This window comes from Cinclus cinclus, chromosome Z, assembly GCF_963662255.1.
Source record: "Cinclus cinclus chromosome Z, bCinCin1.1, whole genome shotgun sequence".
Classification (NCBI taxonomy): domain Eukaryota; kingdom Metazoa; phylum Chordata; class Aves; order Passeriformes; family Cinclidae; genus Cinclus; species Cinclus cinclus.
In genome coordinates, this window is record NC_085084.1 from 19,826,959 (window position 1) to 19,847,680 (window position 20,722).

General features: G+C 40.0%; 1 protein-coding gene across 1 annotated transcript; it reads left to right on the forward strand.

Annotated features, from left to right (window-relative positions):
- Window positions 1–10,795: 10,795 nt before the first annotated feature.
- FAM174A (family with sequence similarity 174 member A) lies at window positions 10,796–19,177 on the forward strand. Its single transcript, XM_062513832.1, has 3 exons — window positions 10,796–11,097; window positions 15,584–15,718; window positions 19,094–19,177. Exons 1-3 carry the CDS (start codon window positions 10,796–10,798, stop codon window positions 19,113–19,115), a joined length of 459 nt encoding a protein of 152 aa, XP_062369816.1. The 3' UTR covers window positions 19,116–19,177.
- The last annotated feature ends 1,545 nt before the right edge of the window (window positions 19,178–20,722 follow it).

A 20,722-nucleotide genomic window follows, 5' to 3' on the forward strand; every position in this document is an offset into this window, starting at 1 on the left:
CACTGGTTATTATTTCCTTCCTGGGCATACATATTGGAGGTTCCCTCAAGGGGATCTGACAATTCATCCTACCTTTTGTAATACCCTGCAACTTGGTTATGGGAAGTTGAGGCTACCTTCACTTTAGTGGAGCTCTCTTGGTTAGTGTTTCCCTCCCTGAGTTGACGCACCCGTGCTGCCAGGGCAGAAGTGGGTTTCCCATCCCACCTTCTCATGTCTTCCCCATGGTCACACAGAAAGACCCACAGGTCAGTTCGTGGCGTGTACCCTCTCTCCATTGCTGGGGGACATTGGGCTCTAACTCTGGCATCTGTGACTCGCACTGGTGCTGCACTGACCTTCCTCATCTCTCTCATCTCCTCTCTGAGTTCCCTAATCATGGCAGAGACCTGAGCCTGCACTGGGCCATTCATTATACTGTCAAAATTTCTGAGCTTATTGGCAACAGAACCCACTGTCTCTTGGCTGTTGTCAGCATTAATGGCTGCAATGAATGTGGTGTATTCGGATGGCCCCAGGTGTGCCAGATTCCACAACATCTGCCCTGTGCACCTGACCTTGTCGGGGTCATTGTTATGTTGTCCACCACTCCCAAAGAGTATCTCCAGTACTGCCACTTCTCTCAGCTGTTGGATCCCCTCCTCAAGGGTCTTCCAGCGCATTCTATGGTGGTGCTCCTGCATTCTCTCTCTCTATGGACAAATCTCTCTCTTACACTCATTAAAAGATGCTCCCAGAGGGAAAGGGGGCCTGGTTCCCTTACGAATACGTGATCCACACCTGAGTCCTGGGTCGGGGGTCCCAAATTCCTTGCCTCAGTACCATCCAGCTGCACACCTGTACCCATAAGGTCCCAGACCCACAGTAACCACGTTGTAAAAGCCTCACGGCCCCTTCGTACAACATCTTTACGCAGATTACTGAGACTCTCATATAAGAGGGACTCCGTGATGATCTCAACCTCTGGCTCCCCTGCTGGTTGTGAGGGCCCTGCTTTCTGATCCTTATTATCCAGGTGCTTTGTTTTCACCCTAGACTTTCTAGTTTCCATGGGGGCAACTGCTGCTGGTTGTGAGTGCCCTTGCAGTTCAGCTGGAAACTGGTGAGATGTAACATCTGTGGGTTCCACTGCTGCACCATCAGGTTCTCCCTCTTTAAGGCAGGGGAAGAGTTTCTGAAGAGCTGGGGAAAGGTACTCCTTCAGCATCTGGCCCATCTCCTTCACTAAAAACCCCACCTACTCTGGATGGTTCCTTTCTGAGGTGAGCTCTGGGGCAGAATCAGGCTCAGGGGCAACATCCTTAACCTCTGGGGCAGAATCCTTAGTCTCTGGGGCAGAATCCTTAGTCTCTGGGGCAGAATCCTTAGTCTCTGGGGCAGGGGCATTTTCAGGCTCTGGGGCAGCATCCTTAGTCTCTGGGGCAGAGCCAGGCTCTGGGGCAGCATCCTTAGTCTCTGGGGCAGGGCCAGGCTTTGGGGCAGAATCCCTACTTCCTGGGGGACGTGTCAGGGTTGTCATCCAAGTCAATATCCCCTCATTTCTGAATGTTAAATAGAACAGGTTTACAAGGCCTATTAGCAATGTCAGCCACTGTATGATATCATTACCACTTAGAAGTGATTTGAACCCTTCAAAAACTGGTGGAGCAGACCCAAAAAACTGTGTAATGGGCTGGGACAAAATTTTTCCTGGTGTCATATCCTCACAGTATGTACCATTATTAAAGTAACCCCAAAAACATACAGTTAGAGTGTGGTAGCCCTGAATCCATGTAGCCACCTTCCAGAGGAAGTTAAAAATCCATGAATTTCTCACGTTATCAGCCCACAAAATGAACTGTATAATAGTTACAGCAGCCTGAGTTACAGGACCCAGGTTCAAGTAAGGGATTGCTAATGGGAGAGATAAAGCTGTGGCCACATGGAGCCCAAACCACGGAAAGCTGGACAACATGATGCCACTTAACACAAAACTGAGGTAACTCAAGAACTGTTATTCCTTTTTCACCCTTTTCTCTCAATGCCCTCAGGCCTCACGTTGGGCGCCAAAATCTGTCCTGGTTTGAAAGACCTGTGTTTGCTGAGGAAAGCAGAAGCCTCCCTTTGGACTGAAAAATGTGATCCTTCCTTCCTACAGATTATTATGATTTTGAAATTAAGGGAGCTCTCAGGCAAAGATATGGGGAAAGGAATAACAGTTCTTTTCTAGAATATTTAACAAGACAAACAAGAACAACAACAGCTATGAAATTACCCACAAACAGAACAGTAATTCAGTGTTTTTTGGCTGCAGGCACCTTTTCCCTGAGCTGCAGTTCCCGGTGCTGGGGGCAGGCAGGTCCCGCTGAGCTGCAGGAGGGCTGGGGGTGATGGCAGTGCTGTCCCAGGGGGAGAGAGAGATGCAGAGAGAGCCCTCCACTCACGGTGTGGGTCCCAGTGCTCAGAAGAGTGCTGGATGGTGGCAGGTTATAGCGAGAAGGCAGCAATGCAGGGTCCGACAGCAGTGAGGATGGCTCCCGGCGCTGGGATGGTAGGGAATGTGGCTCAGGCAGCAATCGTCCTTCTCCTCTGAACCCTGCGGGGGAAATGGGCCGAGGCCCAGTCTTCCACTTCCTCTTCTGGATGTTTGAATCTCGTGGGTTTTCCCTCCTATCACTCTCTCCTCCCCCTTGTTATCAGGGCCCAGTCAACAGGTATCTTAGCATGACAATGGGGAAAATTCCACAGAGGGAAAAGGGAAAAAACCAACCCCCAACAGACTCTTAAGAACCAGATATAGCAATGTCAACAGCCTCACTTTATATTTGTCTGTAAGGAACCTGTACATAAAAAAGAGTGAGAAAAATTGCCAAAGCTACCCTTGAATCTTTGCTATTGAAAAGGCTGTTTATCATAAAAACGGATGACACAGAGGAGGAAACTCACCATAGCAAATTTTTTCCCATACCAAATTATTGTAAGGATTACAGCATTTTATCACACATTTTAAGATGGAATTTTTGGTAGTAATTAGTTATGGCAGTTATAGGTTCTCTTTTCTGCTCATCAGAAAAGTAATACGATCATCTACAGAAAGAACACAACGCAAATGTGCAAGACAATCTTGCTGGTTTACTTCCTTAAACCCCATTACTTGCAGTATATCTATGTCTTGATATATTGTCTAGGTAGGCCTTATTATGAAATTTTCTGCCTTCTTTAAGGCTCTATTTTCTGCCTGTATCTTGCTTGATATGACACACTTCATAGGCTCTTTTGCTGAACTTTCATTTCTCAACAAAATGTAACTGATTTTTTTTTTTTTGGCTTTTGAATTTCACTTTTGACAGGTGACAGCTCCAAATAGTTAAAAATAATTAGAAGCATTATCAGCAAACAAGCACTCTCCATATTTTCAACTATTATCCCTATATTGTATGCTCTTAATTTCTCTTTTTCATTCAACATGTCTTTGAAGACAAAGAGTAAGGTGTGATAAAGGTCCAGCAGTAAAGCTGTGCTTCTTCACACCTGATTCATGAGTGCAAGCAGTATTTGAAAACATTTCTATCTCACTTTTATATTGAAAACCAGTTAGGTATTAAACCAACAAATATTTTAAGACCACTGTCTGTTCTATGATTACAGAAAAAGTTGATAATGTACTCTGCTTTGTGCATTTACAAGTAGAGTTGCATGTAATCTGTGTTTAATGTAAATTGTTTGTGTGCTGAAATACTAAGTGCCTGAAATACTGAAAATCTAAGTGTCTGATATTTAATTAATTCTCTGGAAATAGTCCAAAGAGTTCTAGGCAAAAAATCGTGGTACCATTCCACAGTTTAATAGAGGAAATAAAATAGATTTCTATAACTGATAGAACTGCTATATTTTTATTGTTCTTCAAACAAGCCCTTTTTTAACAAAACAAGAAAAAAATCAGAGAATATATTTTTAGTTTGCTTTTTCCCCACCCTTTGTTTCCCATCTCATTAAAATAATTTTTTGGGAGTGTGTTAAAGCCATGGACAGTATCCTTTACCATTGAGACAAGATATTGAATTCTGGATGCTTTTGCAAGAAAGAATGCTAACAATCAAAACACCGAAGTTTCAGAAACAGGCAAACATGTCAGTTCAAATGGCAAGGAGTAATGCAAACCTAGAGAGTAATTAAATGTGCCTATTATTCAGGAAATTTCTGGAATCCAGTGAGAGTCATAAATGTAAATCTCTGAAATGGATACATTAGAGTTTTAAGTAATTGTCCTGGTTTGAAAGATAGGTGTCTGCTAGGGAAAAACAGGGCCTTCCCTTGAAATGGAGAAAGTAAATCCTATTTTTCTGAATTAGTATAATTTTGAAATTAAGAGGCTTTCAGGGAAAGATATGGGGATAGGAATAACAGTTTTTTACTAGTACATATAACAAGGCAAACTGTAAAACAAGAACTATGAAATTAACAACAAAAAGAACAGTTCAGCCCTCCGGGCCGCCGGCTCTTTCCCCTTTGGCGCAGTTACCGTCACAGCCGGCAGGGAGCGCCGGTGGCTCCCGGTGGGCGGGGCAGGTGCGATGAATCCCGCGCGGCTGCAGGGGGCGCTGTGGGGCGGGCTCGGGGAGCACGCGGTGATGGCAGCTGGGCCCAGACGGGAGGGGATGGAAAAGAGAGGATTTGGTTCATGAACCCTGGGACAGTGTCAGTGCTGGTTCTCAGACGGGAAGAGATGGAAAAGAGAGGATTTGGTTCGTGAACCCTGGGACAGTGTCGGTTCTGGTGCCCCAGCAGGATTTTGGAAGCAGCAAACTGAAGTGGCAGGATGTCCTAGCAGGGCAGGGGTGCAGGGTCCAGCAGCAGGAGAGGCAGCTCTGGCTGGGCCATGGTGGTGACCTTCCTCCTCCTCCTCAGCCAAGAGTGAGTGAGAGAGAGCACTGCCTCCCACTCTCCCTTTACCTGCTTCTAATCTTGTGGCATTTCCCCCCACCTCCTTCCAGGACTAAGTCCCAAACAACAGGGAGGTTCTCCCTCCCCCCATCTCAAGGACCTAGCCATCAGTATTTCTTAGCATGTCAATGAGAAAAAATTCCACAGGGAAAGAGGAAAGGAAAAACCAATCCTCAACAGTAATCAAAGTGGTAAGGAGTGCTGTTTATTTTTAAGGACCAACTTCCAAGCCTTTTCAACAGCAGACATAATACATTCTTTCAGCATCAGAAAACAGCCATTCATCCTTATAGAGAATATTCAGGGATTCCAGGAAGGGCCAGGACTACCATGAGTGCATCCAGCATGTGTACTATGCAGAAAGCTTTTTATAGGAGCAGCCCATCTGCACAGGTGAGTCTCTGTGTGCATCAGAGCAGCCTGGAAAAGAAATTAACTATTGTCATAAGAAAATCAATTTATGGCATTCATGGTGGCTCCCTCTAAGAGCATTTTTGTCCTTTTGCTAATCACTTGGTCAGGAGAGAGCTGTGATTTCTGAGGAAAGAGCAGAAGATTTTCACAAAGCGCTGCAGAAGACAGTGCTTGGAAACAACATGATTTTACTTCACCTGAAAGACAGAGTGCCTCTTGGAAGTTTACAGTGTCTCTGTGACAGGGGAAGAGGCTGCAATGGTCCCCAGGCTCAAAACATAGGGATATCACAGATTTATATCAAGTCAGTTAAGAAAAAATAAGCAGGAGATTATGACAGAAAGTCACCTATAACACTGCATGATATAAGCTGGGACCCCAGCTGGCTTTCATCTGCAGGTAGACAGCCTAGATTCTCTTGGAAACTGTTAGACCTGAAGATAAATGTGAGGATAATGAAAGAAAAATACATTCATTGGAATACCAGAAGACACCATTGTAGAGGAAAACTTGCCAAAGAAACATTATCTCAGACCACTAACAAGAAGTAATTTAAAAATCCTTAAGTAAATTTATTGGTGCTATAAACCACTTTTGTTTTTTTAATGTATTTATGTATTGATAAGGGAAATGATACCTTGCCACATCCCATGATTTAGTAAGTAACAGAACACTAGCAAAACAACCTTGGAGAAGTCCTGGGGAGGTGGACTGAGCTCTGGGAGCACACACTGATAAAAGCAGTCTTGCAAATTGCTGGGAACAAACTGTGCCTGCTCAGAACCAGGTGTCAACCAGCAGACACCACAATTTGGACATCAAACATCACCAGAGACCCCAAAAGAAACCCCTGAGGACCAAATAAGGTCTTCTGATAGGGATGGGACTATGCAAAACAGGGCAACGAATATATATAGATCAAGCAAAGATACCTGATAAATATGTAAATGATATGTGTAACAAAAAGCCTTACTTGCTTGTCTTTCATTGCACAAGACTAGAGGAAAATGTTCCTTGTGTCCAGGAAGTTGTATTAAAGAATGTGTGCTTTCTAACACTTAAAACTGTATTCAAAAGTTTCTGTCCAGCTGAGTTCAGTACCAATATAAAATTATTTCTTCTTTGAAACAAATTAAAGTAGCTTGTATATCTTGCCTTTGTAATAAAAGCAGACTCTATCTGGAAACTCAATTTTACAAAACCACAATTAAAAGAGTTACATTTATTGCTAATTCTTATTGGTCCCCTGCCTAAAATAAGAAAGCAGAGAATGCAAAAAAATGTAGTGATTTTACTAGGAAATTTCACCTCAGATTTCTATTCCAAAAAGAATATAAATTTATGTGATGGATTCCTAAGTATATTTTAATGATTTAAAATAAAAAGTGGAACTTGGTTTTTTTTCAGTAGCATTTTTTCATCCTCTTAATTACTTCGTGTTCTTGGGCACAAGTAATTGATCCTGGCACTGTAATAGCCCTTTGGTACCACAAGACCAAAATGTAATAAACAAACATGAAACAATAATGCTAAACATTATGGGATTTCTCAGTCTCTTCAAGGCATTTTTGTCAAAAACTTACACAGAAATAGAATCAATTATTACAATTATGATACGCATTCAGTGTAGGAATACCATGACAAGGAAAATTAGAATAGAATAGAATAGAATAGAATAGAATAGAATAGAATAGAATAGAGAATAGAATACCAGATAGTCACTGGCTCTGTAACTGCACAGGTACAGGAAGTGCCATCTTATGTCTCCACTGAGGGACATCTATGTGAAGCATAAGAATCCCATTCAAAACCTGATTTTAGGCATTTTTTTTCACGTTTCAAAATATTCCTTACCTTCACATTGTAGATAGCACTTTCATGTTCAAGAAATCATATTTTTTCACAAAGTTTTATTTAAATAAAATAGCTCAATTAGTTTCATCCAGAGCTAATGAAGACATTTCAAATAATAATTATGTACACCTAAATAGCCAGATTTTTAAAGGTACCTATGTAAAGAGGCACTCAGCTGCATTCTAAAAAGCAGTCAAGTAGCAATCATACATAAATATAAAATTAATCACTTTTTATTAGAAAAGTTTGCAAAAGATACCTATAAATTCTTTGCAGAGCATATTCTGCAATGTTTTGCAACAGTCTGCAGTTAATTAGTTTCCATATATATCAATGGAGAAGACTCATTAAAAGAAAAGAGATTTAACTGAGGTTTTTTAAAATTGATTGCTCAGAAAGATTCTGATCTATGCAAGGGTACGTATAAGATATATTTTGATGAAGATGTCCTCAGATAGCATAAATAATAGAACCTAGAACGTGATTTGGAGACCTAAAGAACTCGGTAGTTTCAGGGTTTAAGAGCTTAACGTGGTTTACAGGGGCAGCAAGCAGCTTGCTCGTTGGCAACATCCTATTAGAGCAGAAAAGTGTGGTTACTTCTTATGTGTCCATTTCTCAAAATCAACTGAAAGTCATTCCCAAAGGACTTCATAAAGAATGAAAACAAACAATTTGAGATTAGTTAGAGACTGGTGTTAGCAAATACCCAGGTTGTGGGTTTGATGCTTGTATGGACCTTTCATTTAAGAATTAGACCTGAGGCCCTTTCCAACACAGAATATTCTGTGATATAGACAGACTGATAGTGGGGAGGGAAAAGGATGTGTTGCCTTTTGGTGCTACAAGTATGAGGAACCATATACTGACATTTTAGTTCAACCAGCTAAACAAGAAAAATAAAGAATATGCAGAGCTCCTAAGTGCTGTTCTCTGAATTACTGTTTCATTTTCTGAGGACAAGACCTTCTCAGATATCCTTGACACTCAAATAATTGTGTGAAGTAATTTTTGTGCTCTTCCAATTAATCTGCAAGGTCTGTTTTATGGAATAAATAAAAAAAATACTATTTTTGTTTTTCTCAAAGGTAAAACCCTACTATGCCCCATTATTTTTAATGGACAATTTAAATGTCTCAGTGTCTTCCTCCGGCCCTCAAGTTCTTTCACTTTTTAGGTGTAAGACAAGGAAGTTCCATATTCCTTTTGTAAGTGAAAAAGGTTCTACACTTTAACTCAGAATGGGGAAATGTAACCCTAAGGCACATCTTTCAAAAGCTGCTGTATACCATAATGGTCACAGAACACCACAATTTTTTAAAATTCTGTTTCCTGTCTTTGTCTCTAACCAATAAATTAGACAACAATTAGTAACAGGGACTCTAGGAAAATCTAAAACTGTCTGCCAGTTTCCATACACAGATTTGAAGTTATGTCACACTTCATGAAAGAATTATCTTACAGCTCTCTTGAAGACAATTTTTGCAGGCTAACTTAAAGTTTATTTATACCCGACTTGAATACTGAACAAATTTATGCAATTCAATGATTAAATAACCGCTCACCCACCAAACCAAAGAAACAAACAAATATTCAAGGACTTCAAGAATTAATTTTGTTTCAAAATAAAGAACATTAATTGCTCTACTTTCTGGTTTCTATCTGAAAACTCAAAGACCATCTTAATCTGCTCATTATTAAGAGCACTAGCTTCTTCTATGAAAAGTTCAAAAAACAACTTTCCCCACACAGCATTTGGTTTTAAGGATGGTTTTAGTTTTGCCAAAAGGGCATGTTAAAATACTAATACTGTCATGCCATTGTTTTTACTGACCAAGGCAACCCTCTTTTCTTTTCCCCTAATGCATTTCATCTGACATGCAGTTTACCACATTGAATCTCATCATATCACCCCAAGTGAGCAACCCAGCACTATTAGACTTTACACAGTCCATTTATCAAGGACATTTCAGTAGGACAATTTAACACCAGTAACTGTCTTTCCAAGAAATATTCTTCCTTGACTTTTGAATATAAAAATTTCATCCGTCATATGTCCCTGTGCTGCAAATAAGTTGCTTGGACTTGTCAATAGAAAATATATCTCAAGGGAATTCATAGGATAGAAGGAAGTTGATACATTTGTCATTGGGAGGATCTGGATTAGTCGAGCTCAGTCAGTCATAAACCTTGTAAAAAGCTATCACAGAAGCTTATTTACATGCTCCATCCCTCCAGCACCTCCAACAAAATCTGTTGTTCATATAATCTGAAACATTACTCCCATTAAAATTCCTACATTTTTTCAAGGGGGCTTAACACATGCTAATTAAATCAGTTTTACACTTTCCAAATTAAAACTAATTGCGTGACACAAAACCTTGAATCTGTTATCTCAGATACCTGTTAACCGCTCAACTTGTTAACTTGTTATTAACTAATTATTGTTTTTACATTATCTGTATGGGCTTTTATATGACCGAATACAATTGATACACTGTTAAGTTTAAGGTCTTGGGGATAATGAGTCTGCTTCGGAACAAAATCTGGTTGGTGCCCATGTTACTTTAACTGCAGCGATTTATCTGTACAAGGCTTCTTTGCTACTCTGGCATTTTATTAATTCCCTTCAACACAGTGACAAATGTGAGAGAGCTCACCACCAGTGTGGATTTCTCATTCGGTAGGCACACTAATACCCCTGAAGTATCTGATGTAGTACACAGAAACAAAACAAAAAGGCAATAAAAACAATCTTATAATGTATTCTAACAACTAAAGGATTACCCTATCAGGACAGCGTTTAGTGAGGAGTAATTCGACACAAGAGCAACATTTATGGCAGAGTTACTCTGTAGTATCCCCCTAAGTCAGGGTCCTGTCTTCCGGCCGCAATACACTGACTGCTCCATCACCTTCGGCTGTGGTCTTTCTGGATGCAGCCCCTTCCTGGATTTTCCACCACTGGACCACAGCTGAAACAAAAACTAGAGTTTCCAGGACCTACCACTTTCCAAACCAACATTTTGCTTAGTGTTGAGGAATAGATCTGCTGCAGGTAGCTCAGTAGCACCGGAGGAACAGCTCGGGCTGTTCCTGTGGAGCTGCACCGTCAATAAACGAGATGTCTGAGACTGCTGTGGGAAACCCGGTGTGGCTGTGAGTGGGGTGTGTGGGGAGATCAGCGGCGACACATCCGGCCACCGGAGCCTCCGCTGCCACGGCGGCTTCGGGGTCAGCAGTGACGGCTCTGGCGTTGGGAAATGACTGTCACGGAGGCTCGTGAATGGTCACATTGGGAAGTTCGCTTGACGTTTCCGCTTTCAATGAAGTTAGTTATAAATTTTCAGGGTTTTGTACATAGAAACAGGCTGAAACAGGGGACTAGTTAAAAGAACCCACCCCGCCTTAAATTTGTTACGTTCGAAGTAGCCCCTCACTTGCACCCAAACGCCACTGACCACCACAGAAAAAGGGCGGTGCCCACGACAGAGGTGCATCCGACACGGAGGGGACTGAAGGGGTTTCCGCTTCCGGCGGCCGCGCTGACGGCGGCGGGGCCCGGCCGCGCTGCGTGCCTGTGCTGGGCGGGAGGCAGGGGGACATGCGGCCGCCGGCGCTGCCGCAGCTCCTGGTGGGGCCGCTGCTCGTGTCGCTGGTGCTGCTGGAGGCCTCCCGCTGCGGGGAGGCTGCGGCCCCGCGCCGCCGGGACGCGGCCACCGCTTCCCCGCGCCCCACGGAGGCGGCCGGCGGGGCCGCCACGCGAAGCAGCAGCAGCGGCAGCAGCCGCCTAGCCGAGGTGTCGGCGCAGCTCGAGCAGGGCCAGCCCATGACCCAGCGCGCCCTGTCCGTGCTGGTGCTGGCCAGCACCGCCCTCATCGTCTACTTCGTGATCCGGACCGTGCGGTGAGGGCGAGGAGCGGGCGGGGGACGCAGTTGGGCGGTGGGGCTCCTGAGGGGCCGGCGAGTAGCGCCGGACCGGGAAGCTCCCGGTTCCGCCTCCGGTGGGCGGCGAGCGGCTCGGTGGGCTCCGCTCGCGTCACCGAGAGTCGCACATCAGTATAGGGCCTTTCCCGACTCCTTCCTGAGCCCTCGGAATGAACTTGTCACTGTGGCATACGTCAGCCCACCTAAATTTATTTTTATGACCTTAGAGTGATTTTTTTATCAGTTTGCGAGCTTCTGTATTGGTAAACTACTGTCCTTTCCCCCAACTTTTCCAGGAAACATCTTTCTTTTATGCTTCCTTTCACAATAAAATTTACCTATTTTGTGTCTTTGTAAAGAAAGGGCCCTTATAAAGGTTGCTACCACTTAGTTGCCTTTATGTTTCTCGTAGTAACTATTCTCCACATAACTGCTTTTGCAGTTAAGTACAGTGTTTGTCACTGTAATTTTTTGTCGTGGTAGTTTTCTCTCTCATGCTTTAATAACTTGAATTTTTCAGAGCAAGGCCCAAATGTGTGATTATGCATAAAGCACCTCAATTACAGAGCAAGTTTACCATGTCCTTTTCATTGCATTTAGATATACCCATTGTGTCTAGTATCTGCATCATTTAATTTAGAAAGGTGGTTGAAACATTGTTTTGTGTATGTCATGTACTAAGATTCACAGTCCAAATAAAGTAAGATATTTTGATTGTTCATACATCTTACAAATCACTCTTGAGAAGCCTTGAGTGCACTTCTCAGTGTTAGTGTCTCTTGTAACACCAGCCTATTGAATTTGGAGATGTAGTACTGTGGAAATGCCCATTAAGTAAATAAATAAATAAAAGTTTGTCATTGCAAGAGCTGGAGAGGAAAATTCTCATCTATTGCCATTATTTTCTGATTGAGTGGTAATTACTTGATATTCTGGTTTTAGCAGTAGGATGTTGCTCTTCATTTGCAACTGGAGTGCTGTCTTCTAGCTGCTATGGTGAACTGGAAGCTTAACACCTCACATTATTTTGTAATTCTGCTGCATGTTGCTTCTGAAATTTGGAATAGGTGAAGTGTATGTTTTTGAATTTGAACTTGTAGCTGAGATGTTTTTGCAGTAGTTATATAGGAAATGTAAGGATTAAGTGCAAACAATCCATTTTTTGATAGGTTTCTTCAGCTTCAGGACATATCTTGTTATAAGACCTAAAAGCATTTTGTAAACTTTCTACGAGGTTGCCTGCCCAGTGGATGAAGGGAAGAAAGTGAATGTAGTGTTTCTGGATTCTAGGAATACTTTTGATGCTGTTCTTCACAGAACAGGCTCCTGGACAAGCTCTCCAGCTGTGGGGTGAGCAGATTTGTGGTGAACTGGTAGAAGAGACAGCTGAATGACAGGGCTCATAGGGTTGTAGTAAGGAGGGGTGCATCTGGCTGGTGCCCAGTCACCAGTGTTGCTCCTCAGGGCCCAGTTCTACCACCAGCTCTGCTCAATATTCTTATCAAAAGATGAACGTGCCATTATCAGCTTTGCTGATGACACCAAACTGGGAGGTGCAGTTGGCTCTCTCAAGGTGCAAGAGGCCTTGCAGAGGCCTTGCAGAGGGATCTAGGTGGAGCATTGGGCAAGCACCAGTGGCAGGACTTCTAATAAGAACAAACGCTGGACTCTGCAGCTGGAACAGGGCAGCATTGGACACTAGTTTTACTTGGGAGAGAAGTGACTGCAGGGCAGCCATGCAGAGAGGGATCTCAGGGTGCTAGTTTACAGCAAGTTCAGTATGAGGCAGCATGTACCCTGGCAGCCAAGAGGGCAAACTTCACCCTTGGGTGCATGTCACACAGCACAGCCAGACAGCCAAGAGAGGGGATTGTCCATTTATTCAGCATTGTCATGGCCTTCCTGTGAGTAATTGTGCAGTAGGAAGAGCACTAAGGCACTTGACTACAAACAGACTGGGCAACCAAGCTAGTGAAAGAGCTGGAAGGCCTGGTTGTCTGAGGAGCAGCTGAGGACTTTAGGATTTTTTTGCTTTGGAGAAAATTACGCCTGAGGGGTGCCCTCGTTGCTCCGAACATCTCTGAGGGAGATGCTTATCCCTTCTTGCTGAGATCCAGCTATGGCATGCATGGGAATAGTTCAAAGTTGCGCCAAGAGAGGTATAAATTGGACATTAGGAAACACTTTTTTACTGGTAGGGTGGCCAGTGATTTGGAACAGGCTTCTTGGGAAGGGGGTCAGTGTTTAAGAGGCATTTGGACAATACCCATGGTACCATTAAATTTTGGATTGATCAGACAATTGACTTGATAGCAGTTGTAGGTCCCTTCCAACTGAGCAGTTCAGTCACAGAGTTAAAGATCTTATTTTTTTTGACACTCAGGACACTGCTTTATAGTCATGGCAGTGATGATTACATGCATGTTATGTAAGCATCTCCAGTACTCCTGTAACTGTAGTTTTTTTACTACTTCTTATACAGAGAAGCGTTTGAGTCACAAGTGATTAGTATATCCTTTTTCAACAGGATTTGCTTGAATCTAGAATCTGTGCCAGCTTTGTGATTTTTTTTTTGCGTTACCTACAATCTACCTACAATTTGCTGTGACTGTCTTAGCTTACTTTCACAGTAGCTACTCACTTTCCATTTTAACCCATTAAAGGAAAAAGGTAAAATGTAAAATGAGATTGACAGAAATACAGACTGTATGAGTAATACATCCAGCCTCTTTAATTTCATATTTTTGTTGTAAAATAGTTTCTTATCTTCTAGAATATCCACAATGCTTGTCCTAGTCCCAGTTGCTTAGCTTCTACTTCAGTGAAAACCAAGAGGCACAACATGTAAAAAACAATCCTATTTTTTTATCACAATGTCATCTTAAAAGTTTCAGATTTTTTTTCTACTTGGTGTTCTGAAGTGTTCAACTTCTCTCTATGTTGAGGAGTAAAGAAAAGATGAAATTAAGAATGGGGAAGGGACTTTGTCTTGAACTGAAAGGTGAAATTTTTTGTTTTGGTACTAGCCCTAGCTTTAAATGAAAAAGCTGGATATTTTGTTCTAGGCTAAAGCACTTGAATGCCTGGGGTAGCAGTTGCTGCATTTTCGCATCTTACTTGAGAGTGGAGGAAATGGTCATGTTGATAATTTCTTATAATGTTAGAAATCGGAGAAGTTTGAGGAAGGGTATGTACTTCATATCTTTCCCATTCTTACAAGGATATATTTGCTTCTCAGTTCCAAAAAGGAATATATTTTATGCATTGGAGTATAGTGAAAAGATTAACCAAGATTGAATGCTGTTGTGTTTTCTTTCAAGGGGGATATTTAAACAGGTTGTGTAAGTATGCTAGAGTTTCAGGACAGGATTTGAAGCTGAGAATCTCACTATTGTATTTGCTATCTCTTACAAGATAGTTAAAATGGTGCCTAAATGTGGGACAGAGAAATCTCTATGCACAGTATAAAATAGTATATGTAATAAGATAGCAATACTGTAATATCATAATATATTAATATTTTCTTTTATTATCTCAGAAATGTTCTGTGTTGAAGTTCCTGAATGTTGTAAACATGTTCTATAGGCACCTAGCTTACTTGCCAGTTACTGAAAGTGACTCTGTCAGCATTCTGTAAACAGATGCCTCTTGCACAGAATTTGGTGAGTGGCTACTGGTCTGAGTTCCAGAACTTGAGCAAGGCTTGTTCCATGGGTTAAGGAGAAGTTCTAAAAAGCCAAATGGAATTGTTCAGTGTGTGGGTGATGCACATGGGACCTAGGCCCATGCAGCAAAGCTGGGGAGCGTGAGAAAAGCAGATGCAGACAGTTTGCTTGTCTGTGATAAGGGCTGTGCCTTAATCCTGAAATGTGAATCACTGCCTCTTCCTTCCGTGCTTTGTGAAGCATACAAGACATTGACTCCACAAGATGTCTTATTCCAAAGTGTAATTATAGGTGATTTTTTAAACTTGATGTCTATAAAAGACTTCACAAATGATAATAAAGTGTCAGCCATGACTTTTGTTACAAGTTATAACTTTGCTATGACTTTATTTGGTTTCTGCCTGATTTGATCTGCTGTTCTTTACAGATGCATAAGACACACAGAGAATATGTAGCAAGGCAATTATTTTCTCAGAAGAAGTATGTTAGAAGTATGCTTTTGCATATATTTTTATGTGGCTCTTATATTTAGATGCTAAGTGCCATTTTGTACTCACTACATCAATCCCATACAGATTAAAACTGCAGGTGACACTCTTATTGGTCTTAATCATTTCATGTAAACTATTGACACTTAGAGTTGTCTGATCTTCAAATTTCACAGAGCTAGGTGTGTACACTTAGCATAAATTTATCATAAGAAAACTTATACTATGTATCAGCATAGCAGTATTTTACATTGTTGGATCAGAAAGTAGCAAAAAATCTGCATTACTTGAATGTATTAAAATACTTTTCAGGCTCAGAAGGCAAAACCGAAAAACCCGGAGATACGGAGTTTTGGATACAAACATAGAAAACCTGGAGCTGACCCCGTTAGAACAAGATGATGATGATGATGACACAACACTATTTGATGCCAGCCATCCTCGAAGGTTTGTATTTAGAACCTGAATGTACTTCTAGCAATAGAAGTGAAGGAGTTTGGGTGATAAGCAGTTTCTCTGAGGAAGCTCACTACTGTGTTTCATATGCATAGTTGGAGAAGGGATGTCAAGATCACTTGAATTTTAAATGGGCAAGAATTTAGTGGGCAAGAAGATAAACACCATTTCTCTTCAACGTGTGAGTTCCAGAGAAATGGAGAGGAAGGTAGGATATTTTTGTTACAAATACAGTGTCATTGAAGCTAATGTTAAGTCAACAACTAGCTTTACCTTTTTATTTTTTTCATTCTAATTTGGAGGCTCCTCAGTTTTTCCTATATATTCTCACCTATGAATTCTGCTTCAAGCAGCTTTGCTTCATTCTGCTTTCTTATTGCTAAAGTAGTCAGCACGTAGTTGATGATGATCCTGCACCAGGTTTTACATTTGGTAGCCCTGAAAGATTCATATTTTTAATCTACTCTCTGAAACTTTGTAGATACAGGAAAATTGTGTTGTATTTCCTTATTGTGTTTAACTTCTGTTCTGTTTCCTTAGTGTCCTTAAACATGATAAATAAAAACCTAAATTCATGCAACTCACACTTAAATTTTTTCCTTTTTGAGTAATACCATCACATTGTGCATGCAAAAATACAGTAAAAAATTGGTGGAATTATCCTAGTCATAGTTCATAGTGAAGGCTGCTTGACTACTGTCAAGTATCAGAAGAGATGAGATGAATTTTTCCAGTCACAGCAAGTAATTGATTCACAGTTTTTATTGTAAAATCAGCTTCAAATATCAAGCAAAACAGTTTGATAAATGCAATGCATTATGTCTCACATGAATTAAAGTATTGGAGTAGTAGGTCAGGTGTTCTACCATGTATTAGGAGGAACTTTGGATACAATTCTGGAACTTGAAGAGGAAGGTTCAGTCTGCTTTGTCTCCTTAATGGGAATCTTTCTGATTTAGATTGTTTTCAGAAGTCAAAGCCTCTCTTGATTTTTTTCCTCCCCCATTCACTGGATTAAAGTAGCTATCCGTCTAGCATTCCTCTGTATTTTAGAATTATGTGACATTTGCCATTACCCTATATTACAAGTCTTGTTCTAGTATTCACACGTATGTAAAATGTAATAGGTAATTGTCACATTAAATCCAGGAATTCCCTCAATATATTCCTTAAATCTTTTAGCTTCTGTTGTAATTTAGCGTGCTTCTTAGAGATTGAGGTATTTAACATGATATTCTTAATAAATGCTTATATACAGGAATATCAACTATATTTTTAGTAGGAAATAAAATGATAATATAGCTAGTCATCATTAACAAACAGTATTACACAATTATAACTTTCAGAGAGAGTATTTCTATTTTTCTTCCTGTTTCCTAAAGACTTCATTCTGAGGGAGAAGAAAAATTTGTTGAAGTATTTTATTGTAGAAGTATCTAAACTGTAGTTTCAGTAGTGCTCTGGAAGTATGTGCATAAATTATTGAATTATTGAATTATTTTGATACTGGGAACTCGGGAAAACAAAGACTTGACTATTATACTTGTGAAGATGGTGAATTTTCTCTGGCTTTTTATATTGGTATCTACCTGTGTTCTCTTTTATGGGGAGAAGCTCTTAAAATTTTTAAGAGCTACTTTTTATTTTGAAATAGTGTTTGGTGTAGGATGAAAGTAGTGCTGAACAATGTAAATTCACTCCACAAATCTGTAGAACAGCTTCATAAAATGGTGTTCAAACTTTGCAAAGATATGTCATTACTGTGAGGATAGCTTGAAAACTAGAGTACTTGAGGTATTTTATTTTTTAAAAATCTTGATTGGGAATGTACTTTTAAAGTTAATTTATTACGCCTTGTTTTGACTTGTTTGCATCTGCACTGAAACATCAGTTACCGTGTTACTGCTTAAGCACAATAACCAAAGGGAGTACAAAATGCCAAATTAAACAAAGACAACTTGATGCTGAGGACAACTTCATGAAAATGATACTCCCATATTCTCAGGACATGTCATTATACTTTGTTCTGACATTTGCAGTAATTCAGAGGTATGGTCGATTAGGGTTTTTTTAAGGTAGCTTAAATATATAGTCAGGCCTGGAGCCTGGGAATATGGAAAAGAGGCTTTTAGTAGTTTTTTTGAATTTATTGCTTTGTAAAGTACAGAACAGTTGCAGTTTTAATTAACTTACACTCAAAAATTGAGCTTACTTAGTGCTTAAGTTTCTTTCCCTTGCAACTCAAAATGGAAGGCACTAAAAACCTGAATGCAGTTACAGGAAATTCTTATCTCCATGTTCATTTGCATTTGTTATTGACATCACAGTAGTCAAGTTTTGGCATATGTATATAAAAGTATTGTTTTATATATATAAATATATCTCTTTTCCTAATTTCTTTGTGACCTGTTAAAAGATTGTAGTGGCACCTAGTCAGCTTTCATTTTTCTTGCTTGAAACAATCAAGGTTTTTTCAAAGTGATATTCTACAAAATACTATGCCTATATTAGAAATGCCTATTGGCTTGTTTTGGGTTAGCTAGTAACTGTATTAGACCCTTCGCAGGACTAGGCAGAGAAACTGGCTTCTCTCCTAAAAACCACGATAGCAGTGTTAGTGTACTCATGTCCAGATACATTACTGCTTTCAAGAGTTGCTGTTTTGTTTCAGAGCTGTATGAAAAAAGGACCCCAGTACTCTCAGCTGTAACATAGGCACAATTTAAGTGTATTCCTGCTGTCATCATTGCCCATGTCACTAGCATCTGTGCTGCTGCTGTTCGGGGCAGTTTACCAAAACTGTAGGTTTTAGCCAATTTGCTTAATACCTTACTATTAAATGCCCTAGTGTGAAATTCTAGCCTTTGTTCTCTCCCAGTACAGCTTTACATATATGCTAACTGAGGAACAGTATACTAATAACCACATCTTTGTTTTTAAAAATTACAGCACACTAGTAGTTTACAATCCTTATTAAATGACTTCACACAGAAACTACCTGCTCAGTGCTGCAAGGCACAATGAGAAGAATTTACACAATTTTTTTGGTAGTATTCCATTAACTGGAATGCTACCAAGACTTGCCAAAATTTCAGTAAGAACTCAGGAGCCTTGAAAGGTAAAAAATATATTCATCATGGTAAGTCTTTTTTTTGTAAATGAGTTGTCTCTCTACTTGGAAAGGTTAAATGAATGCAGGTTATGGTTCACAGTAATACGGTAGCTATGAGTTTTTCCAGTCAAATTTAATAATAAAATGTCATGCCTCTCTGGGTTCATTCATGATATGTGATCTTTGAAAATGTAGGCTAAATTCACCTTGAAACAGGGCAGTTCAGATTAATGCATCTGTTTCTTCTATTGTAGAGAAGTACGTGCCTTTCAATGAAAGAACTTAATCTTAGAACCAGAGAAGGAGACTGCTTCATGGGAGAAATAAGAAGCAAGAGGGTATGCAAGTGGGGGGGAACTAATTTAATGTGTGTATTTTATGGCATCCTTAATATCTTGCAATAAGTAATGTATCAATTTGTTGCATCTTTTTGTACATAGAGATTCTTAATGTATAGCCTATGGGGAGAGAGTACTAACTGCAGTAAAGTAAAAACCTATTTGGAAGGGAGGTTACTTATTAAACAGGGTATTTTTTGCTTGTTACAAATCTTGTATGCCATTAAGTGTGGTATACACTTTTTTTCTACGGTTACCTGGAATGTTATTTTTTTCTTCTGATATTGAATTGTAAGTAAACATAGCCACTTGGACTGTGGACTTCTCAGAATTGTTAGAACTTTATTTTAATCGAGGATATTATTTATTGTTTACCAATAAAAAGCCAAACTACTGCCTTCTGTGTTGAGAATTTTAAAAACTGAATTAAAATGTTTTGTGTAAACTTCAGTGAAAAAATAAAATGTGTTTACAGTGTTCCTAGTATTTAGTGTGATACTCCAACACTGTACATTTTAAGGTACTTGCGTTATACTTTGTTAGTTAGGTAAACCATCGTATTGCAACATCTTCTTGATGTTGAGACTCCTGATTTTGCAGCTTTTTTGTGGTCTGTCTTCAACTAGTATGAACAGATAATGGCTCAGTGACTTCAGAGTGTTGCTGATGTAATCCATATGATATTAGTGTTCAAACCTGTAGTGAAGAAGAGATAAGCCTTTGGGTAAATTCTAAATGTTCTGTAACTCTTAAGATGAGACATTGACATCAGAAGCAGCTGTTACTGCTGAATATGTACTTCAATGTACCACTGAAATATGTGCTAACACTTACATGAATGTAGTTGACATACAGCAATTATGTTTAGTTTTTGGCTAGTGCCGTAAAAAAATATTAGAGCAGTCTTTAAGATCTAGAAGATACACTTTTTTAATGTATTGCATTTTCCACTGTAATCTTGATAATGTAGACAAAATGTTCAAATTCTAGTTTATAATTAATGTGTATATTTTGCTAATTCCATATATCCATATATATCCATATAAATCCATATATACCTATATATATCAAGGTATAAGCTTGCTACAGCAGTATTGGTGGGGGTGAATATGTATCTTCAAAGTGCCTAAGTTATGAGCTACAGAAAAAGAGGAATATTTCTTCCTGATTCTTCACTCTCTTGGTGTTTGAAGAAAATTGGAGTACTTTTCTTTGAGGTAATTTCTGCAGTGATAGGGTGGGGAGTGAGTGTGCTGTTGATTTTCTTCATGCTCTACCAGCTGATTTGTTGTATTGAAACCTCTTCCTTGCTCTAGTAACATCTCAGATGAGATCAAATCAGCCTCCCAAGGTAATTTTCACCTGCATCTGCCCATGTGCCACACAGAGCTGGGAAATAGATTGTATTTACAATAAATACTAGACTTTATTTTACTTCCTGTTGTACCTAACTTTTTCTGCTTATGTTTAAAGATAAAATTGAAGTGAAAACACAGCACTAATTTTTGGAGCTGCTTAGTTGAGGAATCTGGAAACACAGTAAAG

Excerpts from the sequence above, each read along its gene's own strand:
- FAM174A (XM_062513832.1), top strand. The coding sequence starts at position 10,796 with ATGCGGCCGCCGGCGCTGCCGCAGCTCCTGGTGGGGCCGCTGCTCGTG. Across the intron at positions 11,098-15,583 it reads TTCGTGATCCGGACCGTGCG|GCTCAGAAGGCAAAACCGAA; the intron begins GTGAGGGCGAGG and ends AATACTTTTCAG. Across the intron at positions 15,719-19,093 it reads GATGCCAGCCATCCTCGAAG|AGAAGTACGTGCCTTTCAAT; the intron begins GTTTGTATTTAG and ends CTTCTATTGTAG.